The sequence below is a fragment of the Notolabrus celidotus genome, unplaced genomic scaffold (assembly GCF_009762535.1).
Source record: "Notolabrus celidotus isolate fNotCel1 unplaced genomic scaffold, fNotCel1.pri scaffold_249_arrow_ctg1, whole genome shotgun sequence".
In the NCBI taxonomy this organism is placed as follows: domain Eukaryota; kingdom Metazoa; phylum Chordata; class Actinopteri; order Labriformes; family Labridae; genus Notolabrus; species Notolabrus celidotus.
In genome coordinates this window covers 10,001-27,345 of record NW_023260093.1, presented here as the reverse complement: position 1 = coordinate 27,345, position 17,345 = coordinate 10,001, and the positions used below count along the sequence as shown (strand labels likewise).

General features: G+C 51.6%; 1 protein-coding gene across 2 annotated transcripts in view; it reads left to right on the top strand.

The window, feature by feature from the left end:
• Positions 1-17,345, top strand: part of heatr1 (HEAT repeat containing 1) — a 26,766-nt gene that overhangs the window by 4,183 nt on the left and 5,238 nt on the right. Inside the window, exons 6-40 of one of the 2 annotated variants that reach the window (XM_034678870.1) lie at positions 1,001-1,102; positions 1,200-1,340; positions 2,367-2,578; positions 2,668-2,795; positions 2,874-2,961; positions 3,059-3,160; positions 3,286-3,403; positions 3,705-3,812; positions 4,809-4,907; positions 5,329-5,417; positions 5,528-5,724; positions 7,185-7,306; positions 7,389-7,589; positions 7,694-7,868; positions 8,491-8,639; positions 8,715-8,907; positions 9,060-9,232; positions 9,306-9,470; positions 9,581-9,823; positions 10,115-10,246; positions 10,326-10,429; positions 10,495-10,641; positions 10,724-10,833; positions 10,921-11,045; positions 11,604-11,732; positions 11,832-12,056; positions 12,178-12,307; positions 12,397-12,575; positions 13,109-13,158; positions 13,312-13,435; positions 14,714-15,153; positions 15,483-15,633; positions 15,724-15,897; positions 15,978-16,112; positions 17,282-17,345. The exon at positions 17,282-17,345 is cut by the window's right edge and continues 41 nt beyond it. In XM_034678870.1, the coding sequence (XP_034534761.1) occupies positions 1,001-1,102; positions 1,200-1,340; positions 2,367-2,578; positions 2,668-2,795; positions 2,874-2,961; positions 3,059-3,160; positions 3,286-3,403; positions 3,705-3,812; positions 4,809-4,907; positions 5,329-5,417; positions 5,528-5,724; positions 7,185-7,306; positions 7,389-7,589; positions 7,694-7,868; positions 8,491-8,639; positions 8,715-8,907; positions 9,060-9,232; positions 9,306-9,470; positions 9,581-9,823; positions 10,115-10,246; positions 10,326-10,429; positions 10,495-10,641; positions 10,724-10,833; positions 10,921-11,045; positions 11,604-11,732; positions 11,832-12,056; positions 12,178-12,307; positions 12,397-12,575; positions 13,109-13,158; positions 13,312-13,435; positions 14,714-15,153; positions 15,483-15,633; positions 15,724-15,897; positions 15,978-16,112; positions 17,282-17,345 (5,224 nt within the window). Of the gene's footprint in view, positions 1-1,000; positions 1,103-1,199; positions 1,341-2,366; positions 2,579-2,667; positions 2,962-3,058; positions 3,161-3,285; positions 3,404-3,704; positions 3,813-4,808; positions 4,908-5,328; positions 5,418-5,527; positions 5,725-7,184; positions 7,307-7,388; positions 7,590-7,693; positions 7,869-8,490; positions 8,640-8,714; positions 8,908-9,059; positions 9,233-9,305; positions 9,471-9,580; positions 9,824-10,114; positions 10,247-10,325; positions 10,430-10,494; positions 10,642-10,723; positions 10,834-10,920; positions 11,046-11,603; positions 11,733-11,831; positions 12,057-12,177; positions 12,308-12,396; positions 12,576-13,108; positions 13,159-13,311; positions 13,436-14,713; positions 15,154-15,482; positions 15,634-15,723; positions 15,898-15,977; positions 16,113-17,281 lie in introns of both variants that reach the window. The other variant, XM_034678868.1, reaches the window with a different exon arrangement.

The following is a 17,345-nucleotide window of genomic DNA, read 5'->3' as shown; positions in this document are numbered from 1 at the left end:
TTACACACATGTTACACACACATGTTACACACACATGTTACACACACGGGGTAACACACATGTTACACACACAGGTTTACACACATGTTACACACACAGGTTAAAGGCGAGCACACTCGGGTTAAAGGCGAGCACACTCGGGTTAAAGGCGAGCACACTCGGGTTAAAGGCGAGCACGCTCGGGTTAAAGGCGAGCACACTCGGGTTAAAGGCGAGCACACTCGGGTTAAAGGCGAGCACACTCGGGTTAATTGGCGAGCACACTCAGGTTAAAGGCGAGCACACTCGGGTTAAAGGCGAGCACACTCAGGTTAGCACACTCAGGTTAGCACACTCAGGTTAGCACACTCGTATTAAAGGCGAGCACACTCGGGTTAAAGGGGAGCACACTCAGGTTAATTGGCGAGCACACTCAGGTTAAAGGCGAGCACACTCAGGTTAAAGGGGAGCACACTCAGGTTAATTGGCGAGCACACTCAGGTTAAAGGCGAGCACACTCGGGTTAAAGGGGAGCACACTCGGGTTAAAGGCGAGCACACTCGGGTTAAAGGCGAGCACGCTCAGGTTAAAGGCGAGCACACTCAGGTTAAAGGCAAGCACACTCGGGTTAAAGGCGAGCACACTCGGGTTAAAGGCGAGCACACTCAGGTTAAAGGCGAGCACGCTCAGGTTAAAGGCGAGCACACTCGAGTTAAAGGCGAGCACGCTCAGGTTAAAGGCGAGCACGCTCAGGTTAAAGGCGAGCACACTCGAGTTAAAGGCGAGCACACTCAGGTTAAAGGCGAGCACACTCGGGTTAAAGGCGAGCACGCTCAAGTTAAAGGCGAGCACGCTCAGGTTAAAGGCGAGCACACTCGAGTTAAAGGCGAGCACACTCAGGTTAAAGGCGAGCACACTCGGGTTACAGGCGAGCACACTCGGCGGTGTGTTCACGGACGTGTCCTCCACGGTCTGGAGATGAAGGTGTATGAATAACGCTCGGTCTCTGCTGCTCCCTCAGAAACCCGGTGTACCCCTGTCCAGAGGAGCTCTGATCACTCACTGCTACTCAGACCTGAGCTTCATGGACTTCATCTGCACCCTGGTGACCAAGGCCATCCAGGTAAGGACCCCAGCAGGTCTCTGCCTGTCCCTCTGTCAGGATCATTCAGACCCCATAAGAAGAGATGATCTGTGTTCTTCTTCTTCTTGGTCTTCAGGCGTACTCGGGTCACTCAGGAACCTGCTCCCAGCTCAGAGTGATCTTCTCGTTCTACGCGTCCACCATCGTCCCCGCTCTGGACGCTGTGGACAAAGTGTCCGACAGCATCATCTCCAAACTACTGCCGTACGTCCAGAAGGTAACCTCCACGTGTCCCTGACGTCCCCCCCTCCTCACAGCCACAGGGTTCATTTCATGGTTTAAGAGCCGAGTTTCACTGAAGGCTGTCTGTGTGTGAGGGAGGTCCAGAGTCCAGAGTCCTCTGTAGACCAGTTCAGATTCAGAGACGTGACGATCTTTATTTTAACACGTCTGAAAAAACATCCTCAACACTTTATTTCACTCTGTGTGATACAGAGGTAAGAAAGTACGTCTCAAGATCCTGACAAACATTTGTAAGATCTTGAAGAACTTTTGTGTATGCTAAGAAACTCTTCTGAGATCCTAAGACTCTTTTGCAAGATCTGAGAAACTTTTGAAAGTTGCTTATAACCTTTTGCAAGATCATGAGAGTCTTGCTTAAGCTTAGGAACTTATGCAAGATCCTTATAACCTTATGCAAGATCTTGAGAAACTTTTGCAAGATCCTTATAACCTTATGCAAGATCTTGAGAAACTTTTGCAAGATCCTGAGACTCTTGTAAGATTTTGAGAAACGTTTGCGAAGCTTAGGAACTCATGCAAGATCATAGGACTCTTTTGCAAGATCATAGGAAACTTTTGCAAGATCCTAAGTAACACAAGATCCTGAGACACATTTGCAAAATCGAGAGAAGCTTTTGCAAGATATTGAGAGTTTTGCTTAGGAACTCATGTAAGACCTTGAGACACTTTTGCAAGATCCTAATACAGCTTTGCAAGATAGCAGGAAACTTTAACAAGATACTGATAACCTTTTGCAAGATTATAGGAAACTTTTGTGAGATCCAAAGAAAAGTGTGTAAGATCCTGAGACTCTTGTTAGATTTTGAGAAACGTTTGCGTAAGCTTAGGAACTCTTCCAAGATCCTAATACAGCTTTGCAAGATCGTAGGAAGCTTTCACAAGATACTGAGAAGCTTTAGCAAGATCTGAAGAAACGTTTGCAAGATTAACGTTTTGCTAGTCACGTGTTGTTGGCGTGATTAACCCCTGAGCTCCTCTGATGATGTCATCGCCTCCTCAGGGTCTGAAGTCGTCTCTGAGCGACTACAAGGCGGCGACCTACATGATCGTGTGCCAGCTGGCGGTGAAGGTGGTGATGGAGGCGTCGCTGGTCGACACGCTCGCCGTACACGTGGCTCGCTCTCTGCTCAGAGAACCCGTGTTGGCTCAGGAGGGACTCGGCTGCCTCGTCGTGCTGCTGCAGAACCAGAAAGAGGGCGCCGCCGGGCCCAGGTAAGACCCCACTGAGACCGGCAGACACGCCCCCCCCCTGCAGGTGTGACCTTCATCACCTGACTCTCCCTCCTCTTCCTCCTCCTCAGAGCGTTCAGCCGGCTGAGCTCCATGCCGGCGCTCGTCTCCTCGCTGCAGGTCATGGCGGCGAGTCACGACGTGGCTCCTCTGCTGCGGTACCTGCTGCCTCACCTGGTCCACGCCGTGTTCAGCTCAGGTGAGACCAGAGACCAGAGTCCCTCAGCTCCGAGGTCCAGACCAGGATCACAGAGTTTACCTGTTCCTCTCTCCTCAGGGGAGACCGAGACAGACCAGCTCGCTGTGCTGGAGTCCCTCCTGAAGTCCGTCCCCCTGACCAAAGACCTGGACCAGACTGTGGCTCGGTAAAACCTCCTCTTCCTCCTCCTCCACTTCCTCCTCCTCCTCCTCCTCCTCTTCCTCCTGCAGTGTTCAGAGTGTGTGTGTGTGTTTCTCCTGCAGCTTGTTGTTGGACCAGTACCTGAGTCAGACCGGGCTCTCTGATGAGAACCTGTCGACCCTGGATCAGCGCCTGCTCCCTCTGGTCCGGCTGTTTGAGTCCAGGTCAGTCTGAAGCGTCTCTCTGAGGATTTATTAACTCAACATGAAAACTCCTAAAGAGGAACATGTTAAAGAAAAACTGTGTGTGTGTGTGTGTGTGTGTGTGTGTGTGTGTGTGTGTCCCTCAGGTACTGTGGAGCTCTGGATGGCGTCCTCGCAGGTCATGTGACCGACCTCAGCAGCCCCGAGCAGAAACGACTCTTCCATCACTTCCTCTCGCTGTCCATGAGCAGTGGAAAATACCAGGTGACCCTGAACTACACACGCTAACGCTAACCTCTGTGACCCTGAACTACACACGCTAACGCTAACCTCTGTGACCCTGAACTACAAATGCTAACGCTAACCTCTGTGACCCTGAACTACAAATGCTAACGCTAACCTCTGTGACCCTGAACTACACACGCTAACGCTAACCTCTGTGACCCTGAACTACACACGCTAACGCTAACCTCTGTGACCCTGACGTTACACGTGTGTATGAACTGTAATTAAACACTGGTGTGTGTGTGTGTGTGTGTGTGTGTGTGTGTGTGTGTGTGTGTAGATTATGGGTGACTCGGACACGTCTCTGCTCCTCAGCCTGAAACACCCGCAGCCTTCAGTCCGAGTCTCCGCGGTGGATCACCTGATGGGGATCATCTCCTCCGGACAGGTACGCCAGCTGACCTCATACGACCCCGAATAAAGAGTCACGTGAGGAGGCGGAGTCATCTTTCACACGCTGCCTATAACCACGCCTTCAAGTCGTTAACGCTCACTGAGAAACTTTAACCAGATCTAAAGGATCCAGGGAAACTTTTATCAAACTGTAAGATTGTAAGAGATGTTTGGATATCCTGAGAAACTTTCAAAGATCTCAAGTTTGTTTAACAGGATCCTTCAAAATATTTCAAGATTCAGGGAAGAACTTACAGATCCTCAGAAACTTTTACAAGGCCTTGAAACATTTCCCAAAACTCCCAGAAAGTTTGCCAGATCCTGAGGGACTTTTTTTATTTTCAAGATCCTGAGAAACTTGCAAGATCTTTAGAAACTTTCACAAGATACTGGAAGGGTTTTTGTGCAAGATCCTGACAAACATATGCAAGAGTTCTTGAAACTTTCATGCAAGGTCCTGAGAAATATTTTCAAGATCCTAAGAGACTCAGATCATGAGAAACCTTTACAAGATCTTGTGAAACCTTCTCATGATCCTTGGAAACTTGTGCAAGATCCTGTGAATCCTTTGCAAGATCCTGAGAGACTCAGATCATGAGAAACCTTTACAAGATCTCGTGAAACCTTCTCATGATCCTTGGAAACTTGTGCAAAATCCTGTGAGACCTTTGCAAGATCTTTCCCAACGTTTGCAAGATCCTGAGAAACCATTAAAAGGTCCAAATAAATGTTTGCAATATCCTGAGAATGATTTTTAAGATATTAAGACATTTTTTCAAGATCCTGATAAACTCTTTTCCAGATCTCAAGACAGTTTTTTAAGATCCTGTGAAATATTTGTGCGACTCAGAAACTTTTGCAATGGCCAAAAAAAAAGATCCAGGAAGGACTTTTCAGATCCTGAGATCTTCCTGTTGATGTTCTGAATTCAGTTTTTTGTTAAGACCCTGAACGCCCCCTGATCAGCTGTTTTCATGTTTCCTCTCTGCAGCTGCAGAGTCTGGACCAAACCTTCCTGAAAGACGCCGTCATGGACCGCCTGCAGGACGACGTGCCGCAGGTCGTCAGCTCCGCCCTTAAAGCCCTGGAGGTTAGTGAGGTCACAGACGGCGGCGGCGGATTGAGGAGCAGATGATTTGAATAACTGAGTAAAGCCTGCAGCGCCCCCTGTGGACCGCTCTGCAGCGCCCCCTGTGGACCGCTCTGCAGCGCCCCCTGTAGACCGCTCTGCAGCGCCCCTTGTAGACCGCTCTGCAGCGCCCCCTGTAGACCGCTCTGCAGCGCCCCCCTGTAGACCGCTCTGCAGCGCCCCCTGTAGACCGCTCTGCAGCGCCCCCTGTAGACCGCTCTGCAGCGCCCCCTGTAGACCGCTCTGCAGCGCCCCCTGTAGACCGCTCTGCAGCGCCCCCTGTAGACCGCTCTGCAGCGCCCCCTGTAGACCGCTCTGCAGCGCCCCCTGTAGACCGCTCTGCAGTAGGTTCATAAAACACTCTGCTTTCCTGCTCTTTCAGATGCTGTTTGATATTTTGGACCCTGAAGGCATCGTGTTGAGTTTGCTGTCGCTGCTGCACAGAGTGGATGTGTCGGATGCTGACAGATGGTCAGTGAACGTCTCACAGATGAAAAGTTTCTCATGTTTTCATCTTTGAAAATATTTGATTGATATAAATATGAATTCCTCTTCACTGATCTTCATCCTCTCCGCCGCAGGATGCCGGTGCTGACAGAAGCGGTGCGTTTACTGTCTAACCCGCGGCTGGGAAAGGAGGACTCTGATCTGGTTCAGAGGGCAGGATGGAAGCTGCTCCCCTTCCTCGTCATCACCTCCTCTCGGCTCCACCTCTCCACCTGCGTCGCTCAATCCTCCATCATCAGACAACACCCGCTCACACAGAGCTGGGCCGAAGGTGACGGAATGAACCTTTAATTCATCCTCAAAGAAACAAAGTATTCTTCAGTTTATTACGTTCTTTAACGGTGAGAGGTTCAAGGTTCACTGAAAACAGGCTGAAGAAAGAAACTGTAGAAAGATCTAAAGACACTTTTTAATGGATCTGCAGAACTTTCCAAAGATCCCAAGAAATAAAATCCTCAGAAATATTTGTGGGATCTTGAGAAACTTTGAACGACCAAGAAACCTTTTGAAAGATTCAGGGAGGGTTTCTGTGCATGATCCATGTAGGATCCTGAAAACAAATTGCAAGATCCTGACAGTTCTTGAAACTTTTTTGCAAGATCCTGAAAAATATTTTCAAAAATCCTGAGACACTTTTGCAAGATCTTGAGAAATATTTGCAAGGCTTTGAACAACTATTTAAAGATTCCCAGAAAGTTTGACAGATTCTGAGGGACTTTTGCAAGATCCTAAGAAACTTGCATGATCTTTAGAAACGTTCACAAGATCCTGGGAGGGTGTTTGTGCAAGATCCATGTAGGATCCTGATATAAAATTGCAAGCTCCTGATAAAAAGGTGTGCGATTCTGAGAAACGTTTTACGATCTTGTGAAATATTTGTGTGATACTGAGGGACTTTAGCAAGGCTTTGAACAACTATTTAAAGATTCCCAGAAAGTTTGCCAGAACTTTAGAAACGTTCACAAGATCCTGGGAGGGTGTTTGTACATGATCCATGTAGGATCCTGAAAACAAATTGCAAGATCCTGACAAACGTATGCAAGAGTTCTTGAAACTTTTTTGCAAGATGCAGAAAAATATTTTCAAAATCCTGAGACACCTTTGCAAGATCTTGAGAAATATTTGCAAGGCTTTGAAAAACTATTTAAAGATTCACAGAAAGTTTGACAGATTCTGAGGGACTTTTGCAAGATCCTAAGAAACTTGCATGATCTTTAGAAACGTTCACAAGATCCTGAAAAATATTTTCAAAAATCCTGAGACACTTTTTGCAAGATCTTGAGAAATATTTGCAAGGCTTCGAAAATCTTTTTAAAGATTCCCAGAAAGTTTGACAGATCTTCAGATCCTGACAAACATATGCAAGAGTTCTCTGCAAACTTTGTCAATATCCAGGGAAGACTTTACAGATCCCAAGAAACTTTTGTAAGACCTTTAGAAACTTCCTTAGATCCTTGAATTTCTTTTGCAGGCTCCAGAAACTTTTGAGGTCTGAACACAGTCTCGCAAGATCCCAATGAAACTGAAGTCCGGACCTCAAACACTTTCTGAATATGCAGAGAGATGTTTGTGCAATCCTGAGAGAGTTTTAAAAGTTAAAGGTGAACTTTTAAAGATCTGAGGAGGTCTAGTGAAGGTTTATCATGATCCGGGTACGAGTCCCCCTCGCTCTCCTCGGGGATCCGTGTAGAGGATCATGATTGACCCTGAAACGTGACTGTGTCTCTGCAGAGCTGGAAGACGTGATGAAGAGGAGTTCTGATCCAGACTTCGTGGGTCTGGTGAACCAGCGTCTGGTCTCCAGGATGACGAAGAACCTGTCCAGCATGGAGCTCTTCATGAGACGGGACGCGGTGAGTTGAACGTCGGCGTCGGTTTGAACGGTAAATTAAACTTGGTTGGTCTCGTGGTTCACGGTCTCCTCGTCCCCCTCAGCTGGAGCAGCTGGCTCTGTCGGTGGAGCAGCAGCAGGGCCGCGGACTCAGAGCCAGGACCTCCTTCCTGGTCCTGACCCAGACTCTGCTGCTCGGCCTGAGCGAGCTGAGCGGGACGCAGCACCTCCTCACGGCTCAGAGGGTCTACATGCTGCTGGAGCGCCCCCTGCTGGACGCCATCAGAGAGGAGGCGGCGGCACAGGTGAGTGAGGCGGGTTCTTAATGCCCCTGATTCAGACTCACGGTGAGACCAGATCATCTTCAGGTGTTCTTTTACCTGAGGAGGAAGTTTGTTCTCTTTAACAGGAAGTGGATCGCCCCCTCAGCCCCCCCTCCTCCTTCTCTGAAGCCCTGACTCTGTACCTGAGCAGGTGTGAGCTGCAGTCATGTGACCAGCTGCACGCCGAGTTCAGCTTCGTCCTCCTGAGTCTGCTCAGAGCCTTCATCTCCTCCCTCAGGTGTCCTGACTCCTCCTTCACAGGTAAGAGACCTTCAGGAACCTGATCCACCTGATCAGTCAAACAGGAAGTAACCTGATCCACCTGATCGGACAAACAGGAAGTAACCTGATCCACCTGATAAGTCAAACAGGAAGTAACCTGATCCACCTGATCGGACAAACAGGAAGTAACCTGATCCACCTGATCGGACAAACAGGAAGTAACCTGATCCTCGTTTACCTGATCAGACAAACAGGAAGTAACCTGATCCACCTTATCGGACAAACAGGAAGTAACCTGATCCTCGTTTACCTGGTCAGACAAACAGGAAGTTGTTTACCTGGTCAGTCAAACAGGAAGTCACCTGATCCTCCTGATCAGTCAAACAGGAAGTTGTTTACCTGATTGGTCAAACAGGAAGTTGTTTACCTAGTCAGACAAACAGGAAATTGTTTACCTGGTCAGACAAACAGGAAGTTGTTTACCTGGTCAGTCAAAGATGAAGTTGTTTACCTGATTGGTCAAACAGGAAGTTGTTTACCTGGACAGACAAACAGGAAGTTGTTTACCTGGACAGACAAACAGGAAGTTGTTTACCTGGTCAGACAAACAGGAAGTTTTTTACCTGGTCAGACAAACAGGAAGTTGTTTACCTGCCCTCAGGTGAGGTGTGGTGGAACCCGGAGAAGATGGACACGAACACCTGCTGTTTCCTGGGTCTGCTGTGCCGCCTGTTCAGCGTGGTCATTAGCGGCGCGGGGGCGGGGCCATCGGCGGGGAGCTTCAGAGACTTGATGAAGCTGATGATACAGGTAAGCACACCTGAGCAACCTGGGCCATGTTTACATCCACAGAGCATCATCTGAACATGACTCCGCCTCCTCCAGGTTCACCTGCGTGAGGTCACGATGCTCTTCAGGTTCCTCTGCATGTTGTGGGGATACGCCGGGAACCATGGAGACCAGCTGGATGTGAAGGTGGGCGCCGTGCTGCAGACTCAGGCGCTGTACGTGGGCGGGGCTCTGCTGAAGGTCCAGCCGACCGCCACGCTCGATCAGCTGACCGCCGCCGACTCACCAGGTGAGATAAACAAACAAACAAACAAACAAACAAACAAACAAGAGAATGAAGTGTGAGTTATTAATCTCTCTCTCTCTCTCTCTCTCTCTCTCTCTCTCTCTCTCTTTCTCTCTCTCTCTCTCTCTCTCTCCTTCCCTCCCTTCCTCCCTCAGTCGTTCCCTCCCTCCTCTGCTGTCTCTCCTCTCCGGTGAGGGAGGTGAGGAGGGCGGCGCTCGCTGCTCTTCAGAGCCTATCAGGATCCAGCTCTTCTCCCTTCCATCCAATCACAGAGCGGCTTCTGAGGACGTCAGAGGAGCTGGTGGCGGACCCTTCGTACCTGAGCCAGGTGAGTCTGCACTTCCTGTCCCTGATCAAACGCAGCAGCAATGACGGATCACTAACGGGGTGTCCTCCTGCAGGCTCTGGGCGCGCTCCATGACGCCTCTCGGTCCGGTCATGTGACCTCTCAGCAGAAGAAGCAGCAGGCGGCGCTGCAGCAGCTCCTGCAGAGCGTGCTGAGTCTGAGCTGCCCGTCATACACCGCCGCCGCGCTGCTGCGAGCGCTCAGCGACGTCAACGGACAGGTGAGAGCCAGAACACACCTGCACGGGTACGATCACATGACCTCAGGAGGAACGCTGAGACTCACCTCCTCTTCCTCCTCTTCCTCCTCTTCCTCCTCTTCCTCTTTCAGTCCGTCCTCTCCGCCCTGCTCCCCGTCCTGGAGCGGCTCCTGGTTCAGCACTGCCCGGACGCCCCCTCGCTGCTGCGAGCCGAGGCCCAGGTGATGCAGCTCGTCCTGGGGAAGTTCAACGAGTCCTCGGCCCCCCTGCTGGTCCAGGACCAGAACTGTCTGGACCTGTTCATCCGAGCGCTGAGGACTTCGACTCAGCAGCACAGAGACATCCCGAGCAGCCAGATCATCGCTCTGGAGCAGGTCAGGGTCACCTGGGGTCAAAGTTCAGGGGTTACATGTGGTCAATATTCAGGTCAAAGGTCAGGGTTACATGTGGTCAATATTCAGGTCAAAGGTCAGGGGTTACATGTGGTCAATAATCAGGTCAAAGGTCAGGGGTTACATGTGGTCAATAATCAGGTCAAAGGTCAGGGGTTACATGTGGTCAATAATCAGGTCAAAGGTCAGGTGTTTGGAGGGACCTGGTGGGTGAGTCTTTAGACCTGAACAGATGAAGCAGGTGAGATCAGAGTCTGCGTCTCGCCCCCTCAGATCACGAAGGCGTTCTTCTCGGCGCTCGGGGACGAGGCGGTGCAGCAGAAGCTCCTCTCCGTCATGTTCGACCTGCTGGTGGAGAGCAGGAGCCCCCTGGTGGCCAACACCGTGAGCAGCGTCTTCAAAGGGGTGAGGACTCGAACACAGTGAACCTTCAGTGACGGCCTGAGGTCGTTCAGTCAGGTGACCTTTGACCCTTCCGTTTCAGATCGCGGTGGACGCTCAGCTGGTGGCCAACGAGCTGGCTCCTCCAGAGAAGCCTAACGTGAGCGTGACGGTGCAGCAGAGCCGCAGGAGCCGGATGTCTCTGAGGTAAGGAGCGTCTCCTTCGTGATGTACCGTGTCTCTGAGCGAAGACCTGACTCTGTTCTGTTCAGGAAACTGGAGGCGAGCGGAGCCGCCGGTCCGGACGAGGGCGCCGTGTCCTGGCAGCGGGTGACTCTGATCCTGGAGCTGCTGCAGCACAAGAAGAAGCTGAAGAGAGCTCAGGCGCTGGTGCCCGTCCTGTTCTCGCTGCTCGCCAGGTAACGTCTCCGCCGCCATGTGACGCCGTGTGTCAGACCTCCTGAAAGCTCCTCCCTCTGATCCTCCTCTCTCTCTCTGCAGGACTCTGGAGTCCGACCACAGTAACGTGGAGTACACCAAACAGCTGCTGCTCAGCTGTCTGCTCAACATCTGCCAGAGACTGCGTCCAGCAGGGGGCGCTGCGGGATCAGGTAGGTCCTCATAGGATCAGGTTCAGGTCTGGGCTTAGGTGGGTCTCAGAGGATCAGGTCCAGTGTGTGACGTGTCTCTCTCTGCAGACCTGGTCCTGGAGGAGGAGAAGTTCAGCGTGGAGCTCGTGGTCCAGACCATCAGAACGTCCAGCATGCCTCAAACGCATCACCACGCCCTGCTGCTGCTGGGCACCGCCGCCGCCATCTTCCCCGTGAGTACAACACGACTCACAAACCAGAGCCGCAGCAAGACTATATCATCTTCATCTTCATCATCTTCATCATCTTCATCTTCATCTTCATCTTCATCATCTTCATCATCTTCATCATCATGTTTGTTTTTAAACAAAGTCAGAACTCTGAGTCCATCAAATGTTTCAACAAACCTCTTCCTCCTCTTCCTCCTCCTCCTCCCTCTCCTCCTCCTCTTCCTCCTCCTCCTCCCTCTCCTCCTCCTCCTCCTCTCCCTCCTCCTCCTCTCCCTCCTCCTCTTCCTCCTCCTCCTCCCTCTCCTCCTCCTCCTCCTCTCCCTCCTCCTCTACCTCCTCCTCCCCCTTTTCTCCTCTCCCTCCTCTTCCTCTCCCTCCTCCCTCTCCTCCTCCTCCTCTCCCTCTCCTCCTCCTCTTCCTCCTCCTCCTCTTCCTCCTCCTCTTCCTCCTCCTCTTCCTCCTCCTCTTCCTCTCCCTCCTCCCTCTCCTCCTCCTCCTCCTCCTCCTCCTCTTCCTCCTCCTCCTTTCCTCCTCTCCCTCCTCCTCCTCTTCCTCCTGCAGGAGAAGGTCCTCCTGAACATCATGCCGATCTTCACCTTCATGGGAGCGAACATCCTTCGTCTGGACGACGCGTACAGCTTCAGAGTGATCCATCAGACGGTGCAGATGGTGATCCCGGCCCTGATCCAGGTGAGACTCACCTGCTGAGACCCGTACCTGAGGAGGACCAGGTCCAGGGCGCTGACAGACCTGTACTCATCTTCCTCTCCTCCTCCTCTTCTTCTTCAGGCCCACAAGCTCTCTGACGGCAGCTCCTCCTCTCACGTGGTCTCCGTCGTGACGAGGATCATGCACGTGTTCGCCGACGCTCTTCCTCACGTGCCGGATCACCGTCGAGTGCCGATCCTCAGTCAGCTGGTGACCACGCTTGGCCCCGCCCACTTCCTGTGGGTCCTGATGCTCCTCCTCTTCAAGCTGCACGCCACGCAGACGGCCGGCTCCTCGACGGAGAAGGTCAGAGTGACTGAGCTCGCTGTGTTTCCCCTTCATCTGAGGGTGGAGTGTGTGTGTGTGTGTTCACGTGTGTGTGTGTGTGTTATGTGTGTGTTCACGTGTGTGTGTTTTGTGCGTGCAGGATGCCGCTCTGGAGAGAGACGTGGACTTCTGGATCTCTCTGTGCTGTGAGTTTGAGGTGTCTGATCAGCTGACCTCTCTGGTCCACGTCCTGAGCTTCCTGCTGCAGCTTCCTGACGACAAGGACGACGGTGAGACGCAGATTTAACGTCTGCAGAAAAAAGCACAACACCTCCCCTACTTCCTGGTTTGATCCTGGGTGTCTCTCTCTCCTCTGCAGCTCCGGTGAAACGCCCCGTCGGGCGGCGAGCAGCGAAGAAGGAGGTGGAGGAGGAGGAGAAGGTGGACGAGCTGATCTTCAGCGTGGAGACTCACAGCGGCAAAGAGCTGCGACACTTTAAGTTCCTCTGCGTGTCGTTCATGGCTCAGCTGCTCGGGTCCAACGTCTTCATCGGGAAGGTGAGAGACGACCACGACCGCCGCCTTCAACAGAGACGAGAAACTCAGAGTTCAGATCTCAGACGAGGAATCAGACTCTAAAGGAGTTAGACCAGTTCCTGCAGGAACTTTACCCCTGAACTACGTGCGTTTGGACCGGTGGACCCAGGGTCTAAATTTAGTTCTTCTATGGTGTCATCTGTGATGAATGGCATTCCTCTTTGTTTTACTGCCCTCTACTGGTCTGATGGTGTAGTGCATTTACTTTTTTCTTTCTCCATCAATCTACCCGGGTCTTTGTCCCCGCGGTCGAAACGCAGACAACAATGGGGGCACAGGAACCTTTTAGTTCAGGGGGAAGTAGTTCTGGGGGCTAAAAGACCCCGGGACTTTTGGTCAAAATGCACCCCAAGTGTCCCACTGAATAAAATCATGAAAGATTCAGATTTAAACATACTGATAACTGTGTGTGTGTGTGTGTGTGTGTGTGTGTGTGTGTGTGTGTGTGTGTGTGTGTGTGTGTGTGTGTGTGTGTGTGTGTGTCTCTCTCTCAGGTCGCAGACAGTGATGATGTTGAGGAGTCTCTGCAGAAGCTGCAGCAGAGGTCAGTTCACTCAACACTTCTGAGACATTTAGGATCGGTGTGTGTGTGTGTGTTTAATACGTGTGTGTGTGTGTTTATGTGTGTGTGTGTTTAATACGTGTGTGTGTGTGTTTATGTGTGTGTGTGTTTAATACGTGTGTGTGTGTGTTTCAGACTGTTGGAGGAGATCCTGCGGTACATCCACAGCGTCGCTCGCTGTGTGGAGGAGAACTCCGACAAACCCACCGCCAAGTTCTGGAGAGTTCTTCTGAACAAAAGCTACGACGTCCTCGATAAGGTCTCCTTTTAAACCTCCTGATACTACCTGCTCCCCGCCCCTCCATGTGTGTACGTTAAAGAGCAAAGCCTGAGGCAGGGAGAGCACACCTCCCCGCCCCTCCATGTGTGTACGTTAAAGAGCAAAGCCTGAGGCAGGGAGAGCACACCTCCCCGCCCCTCCATGTGTGTACGTTAAAGAGCAAAGCCTGAGGCGGGGAGAGCACACCTCCCTGCCCCTCCATGTGTGTACGTTAAAGAGCAAAGCCTGAGGCAGGGAGAGCACACCTCCCCGCCCCTCCATGTGTGTACGTTAAAGAGCAAAGCCTGAGGCAGGGAGAGCACACCTCCCCGCCCCTCCATGTGTGTACGTTAAAGAGCAAAGCCTGAGGCGGGGAGAGCACACCTCCCTGCCCCTCCATGTGTGTACGTTAAAGAGCAAAGCCTGAGGCAGGGAGAGCACACCTCCCCGCCCCTCCATGTGTGTACGTTAAAGAGCAAAGCCTGAGGCGGGGAGAGCACACCTCCCCGCTCCCTCCATGTGTGTATGTTAAAGAGCAAAGCCTGAGGCAGGGAGAGCACACCTCCCTGCCCCTCCATGTGTGTACGTTAAAGAGCAAAGCCTGAGGCAGGGAGAGCACACCTCCCCGCCCCTCCATGTGTGTACGTTAAAGAGCAAAGCCTGAGGCAGGGAGAGCACACCTCCCCGCTCCTTCCATGTGTGTACGTTAAAGAGCAAAGCCTGAGGCAGGGAGAGCACACCTCCCCGCTCCTTCCATGTGTGTACGTTAAAGAGCAAAGCCTGAGGCAGGGAGAGCACACCTCCCCGCTCTTCCATGTGTGTACGTTAAAGAGCAAAGCCTGAGGCAGGGAGAGCACACCTCCCCGCTCCTTCCATGTGTGTACGTTAAAGAGCAAAGCCTGAGGCGGGGAGAGCACACCTCCCCACCCTTCCATGTGTGTACGTTAAAGAGCAAAGCCTGAGGCAGGGAGAGCACACCTCCCCGCCCCTTCCATGTGTGTACGTTAAAGAGCAAAGCCTGAGGCAGGGAGAGCACACCTCCCCACCCTTCCATGTGTGTACGTTAAAGAGCAAAACCTGAGGCAGGGAGAGCACACCTCCCCGCCCCTCCATGTGTGTACGTTAAAGAGCAAAGCCTGAGGCAGGGAGAGCACATCTCCCTGCCCTTCCATGTGTGTACGTTAAAGAGCAAAACCTGAGGCAGGGAGAGCACACCTCCCCTCTCTTTAAAGACATGAGTCCTCCTCACATGCTGACAGATCTCCTCCCGTCCTCCAGGTGAACTCGTTGTTGCCGACGGATACCTTCATCACGGTGATGAGGGGGCTGATGGGTAATCAGTTGGCGTCCGTCAGGAGGAAGGCGATGGAGCTGCTGAACAACAAGCTGCTGCAGAGACACACCTGGGAGGAGCAGCAGGTCGCCGCTCTGTTACAGCTGACCACCGACCTGCTGAGCATTGTGGGTAAAAGCCACAGTCAGCTGACGGAGGAGGAGGCGGAGCACGCCATCAACCGGCAAACGGCGCTCTACAGCCTCAAGCTGCTCTGTCGCAATTTCGGCTCCGACCACCAGGAGGCGTTCGTCCCCGTGCTGCAGCAGGCGGTGGAGGTCGTCATGACGCCGGAGGAGGAGAAGAACGTGACGGGCAGCGCGCTGCTGTGCGTCGCCGAGGTTGTGAGCGTGCTCAGAGCGCTCGCCATCCCACAGCTCCCAAGGTCAGAGTTCATAAAGTCATCCACTCATCGTTTAACAGTTTCTGAGAGGACGCACTCGGTCCTGGTCTCTGATTGGTCAGGTGTTCTCAGGTATCTAAAGGTGTGTTTTACCTGCTGGTCTCTGATTGGTCAGGTGTTCTCAGGTATCTAAAGGTGTGTTTTACCTGCTGGTCTCTGATTGGTCAGGTGTTCTCAGGTATCTAAAGGTGTGTTTTACCTGCTGGTCTCTGATTGGTCAGGTGTTCTCAGGTATCTAAAGGTGTGTTTTACCTGCTGGTCTCTGATTGGTCAGGTGTTCTCAGGTATCTAAAGGTGTGTTTTACCTGCAGGTTGATGCCGGCGGTGCTGCAGACGCTCACAGACAGGAAGGAGCTGCTGACCAATGAGATCTACCTGCTGAGCGCAGTCACCGCCCTGCAGCGCGTCACAGAGACGCTCCCACACTTCGTCAGCCCGTACCTGCAGGACGTCACGCTCCAGGTGAGACTCACCTGCCGGAGGAACAGAGTGATTTTAACACGAGGAGAAACTAAAGATCACGCTAACAGCTAACGCTTCATGATCCTGCAGGTGTGTCGCCTGACCCGGCTGGTAGAGTCCTCCTCTTCCTCCTCCTCCTCCTCCTCCACGCAGCTGACCACACGCCTCGCCTCCCTCAGGAGCACGCTCGCCACCAAGCTGCCCCCCCGGGTCCTCCTGCCCACCCTCAACAAGTGCTACGGCAACCTGGTGGAGGACAGAAAGGTGGGGACTCTGAGCACCACAGTGAAGTCCTGACATGGTTCTAAAGAGGAGTGTTTGATCAGTACTGTGTTTCCCTGCAGGCTCAGCTGGGGGCGCTGATGAGCATCCTGAAGGAACACATCAACCACATGGAGAAGGATCAGCTCAACGCCCACCAATCAGAGCTCACCTCCTTCTTCCTCACCGCACTGGACTTCAGAGCTCAACACTGTCAGGTCTGTCTCAAGCTTCTACGTCTGTCTGAGGTGAGTCTCAGCTTCACTGTAAACAGTTCCTCAGAGTCTTCCCTCTGGCTTCCTTCAGCGGTATGAACCTGAAACAGGAACTGATGTTCTTGTGATGTTCTTGTAATTAACGGGTCTTCAGTTTGCTGAAATAACAACATCATGATGCAGATTAGTCCAAAGTCCAAAGTCCAGCTTTGTCAGGTCTGTCCTCAAGAGGAGAAGAAAACTACGTCTCCAATGTTTGTTTGTTGAATGGAGGTCTATGAAAGAGGATTAGAGACACTGATGTTTCTTTAGCTCTGACCTTCTTCATGGAATGTTCCATTTGTTCTCAGAACTCTGACATCATCAAAGACAGAACTCTGACATCATCAAAGACAGAACTCTGACATCATCAAAGACAGAACTCTGACATCATCAAAGACAGAACTCTGACATCATCAGAGACAGAATTATGACATCATCAAAGACAGAACTCTGACATCATCAAAGACAGAATTATGACATCATCAAAGACAGAATTCTGACATCATCAAACACAGAATTATGACATCATCAAAGACAGAATTCTGACATCATCAAACACAGAATTCTGACATCATCAAACACAGAATTCTAGAATTCTGTCTTTGATGATGTCAGAGTTCTAGAACACCTGCTGTTGCTCTTCATACAGACTGTTCTTCCTGCTGACACCTGATTGGTGGATACTCCTCAGACTACAGACAGAGACCAGAACGCTTCTCAGACTAGAATCCAGACCCTGAGATCCAGATTGAACATGTCTCTGAATCAGAATCTGTAATTACAGGTTAGTTGTAGCTGAAAGTAAAAAGCTTTGTCAGGACAAAAGGAACATCCCGTGAAGAAGGTCAGATCTAGCAGCACTCAGATTTTTCTGTCTTACATCAGAAATGTTCAAACCAAACTCGGGTCAAATCCTGATCTCAGACTTTTTATAAATCCTCATCCTGATGGAGTCATGTCAGCGTCCTGTCGGCCTGCTTCCTGTCCTTACATCACTTTAACATCTGTTTCCTTCGGCCTCAGCGGACTGTAGTGGGACCTGTTAGATACAGTGAAACTGAGACTCGGGTAGTCTATGTCCATCAGAGTAATCCTGGTCCTGATCCTAGCTAACGAGGTCATGTCTTCAGGGTGATCTGGAGAAGACGGTGGAGGTGGAGGGTCATGTGATGGACTGTCTGGTCTCCATGGTGA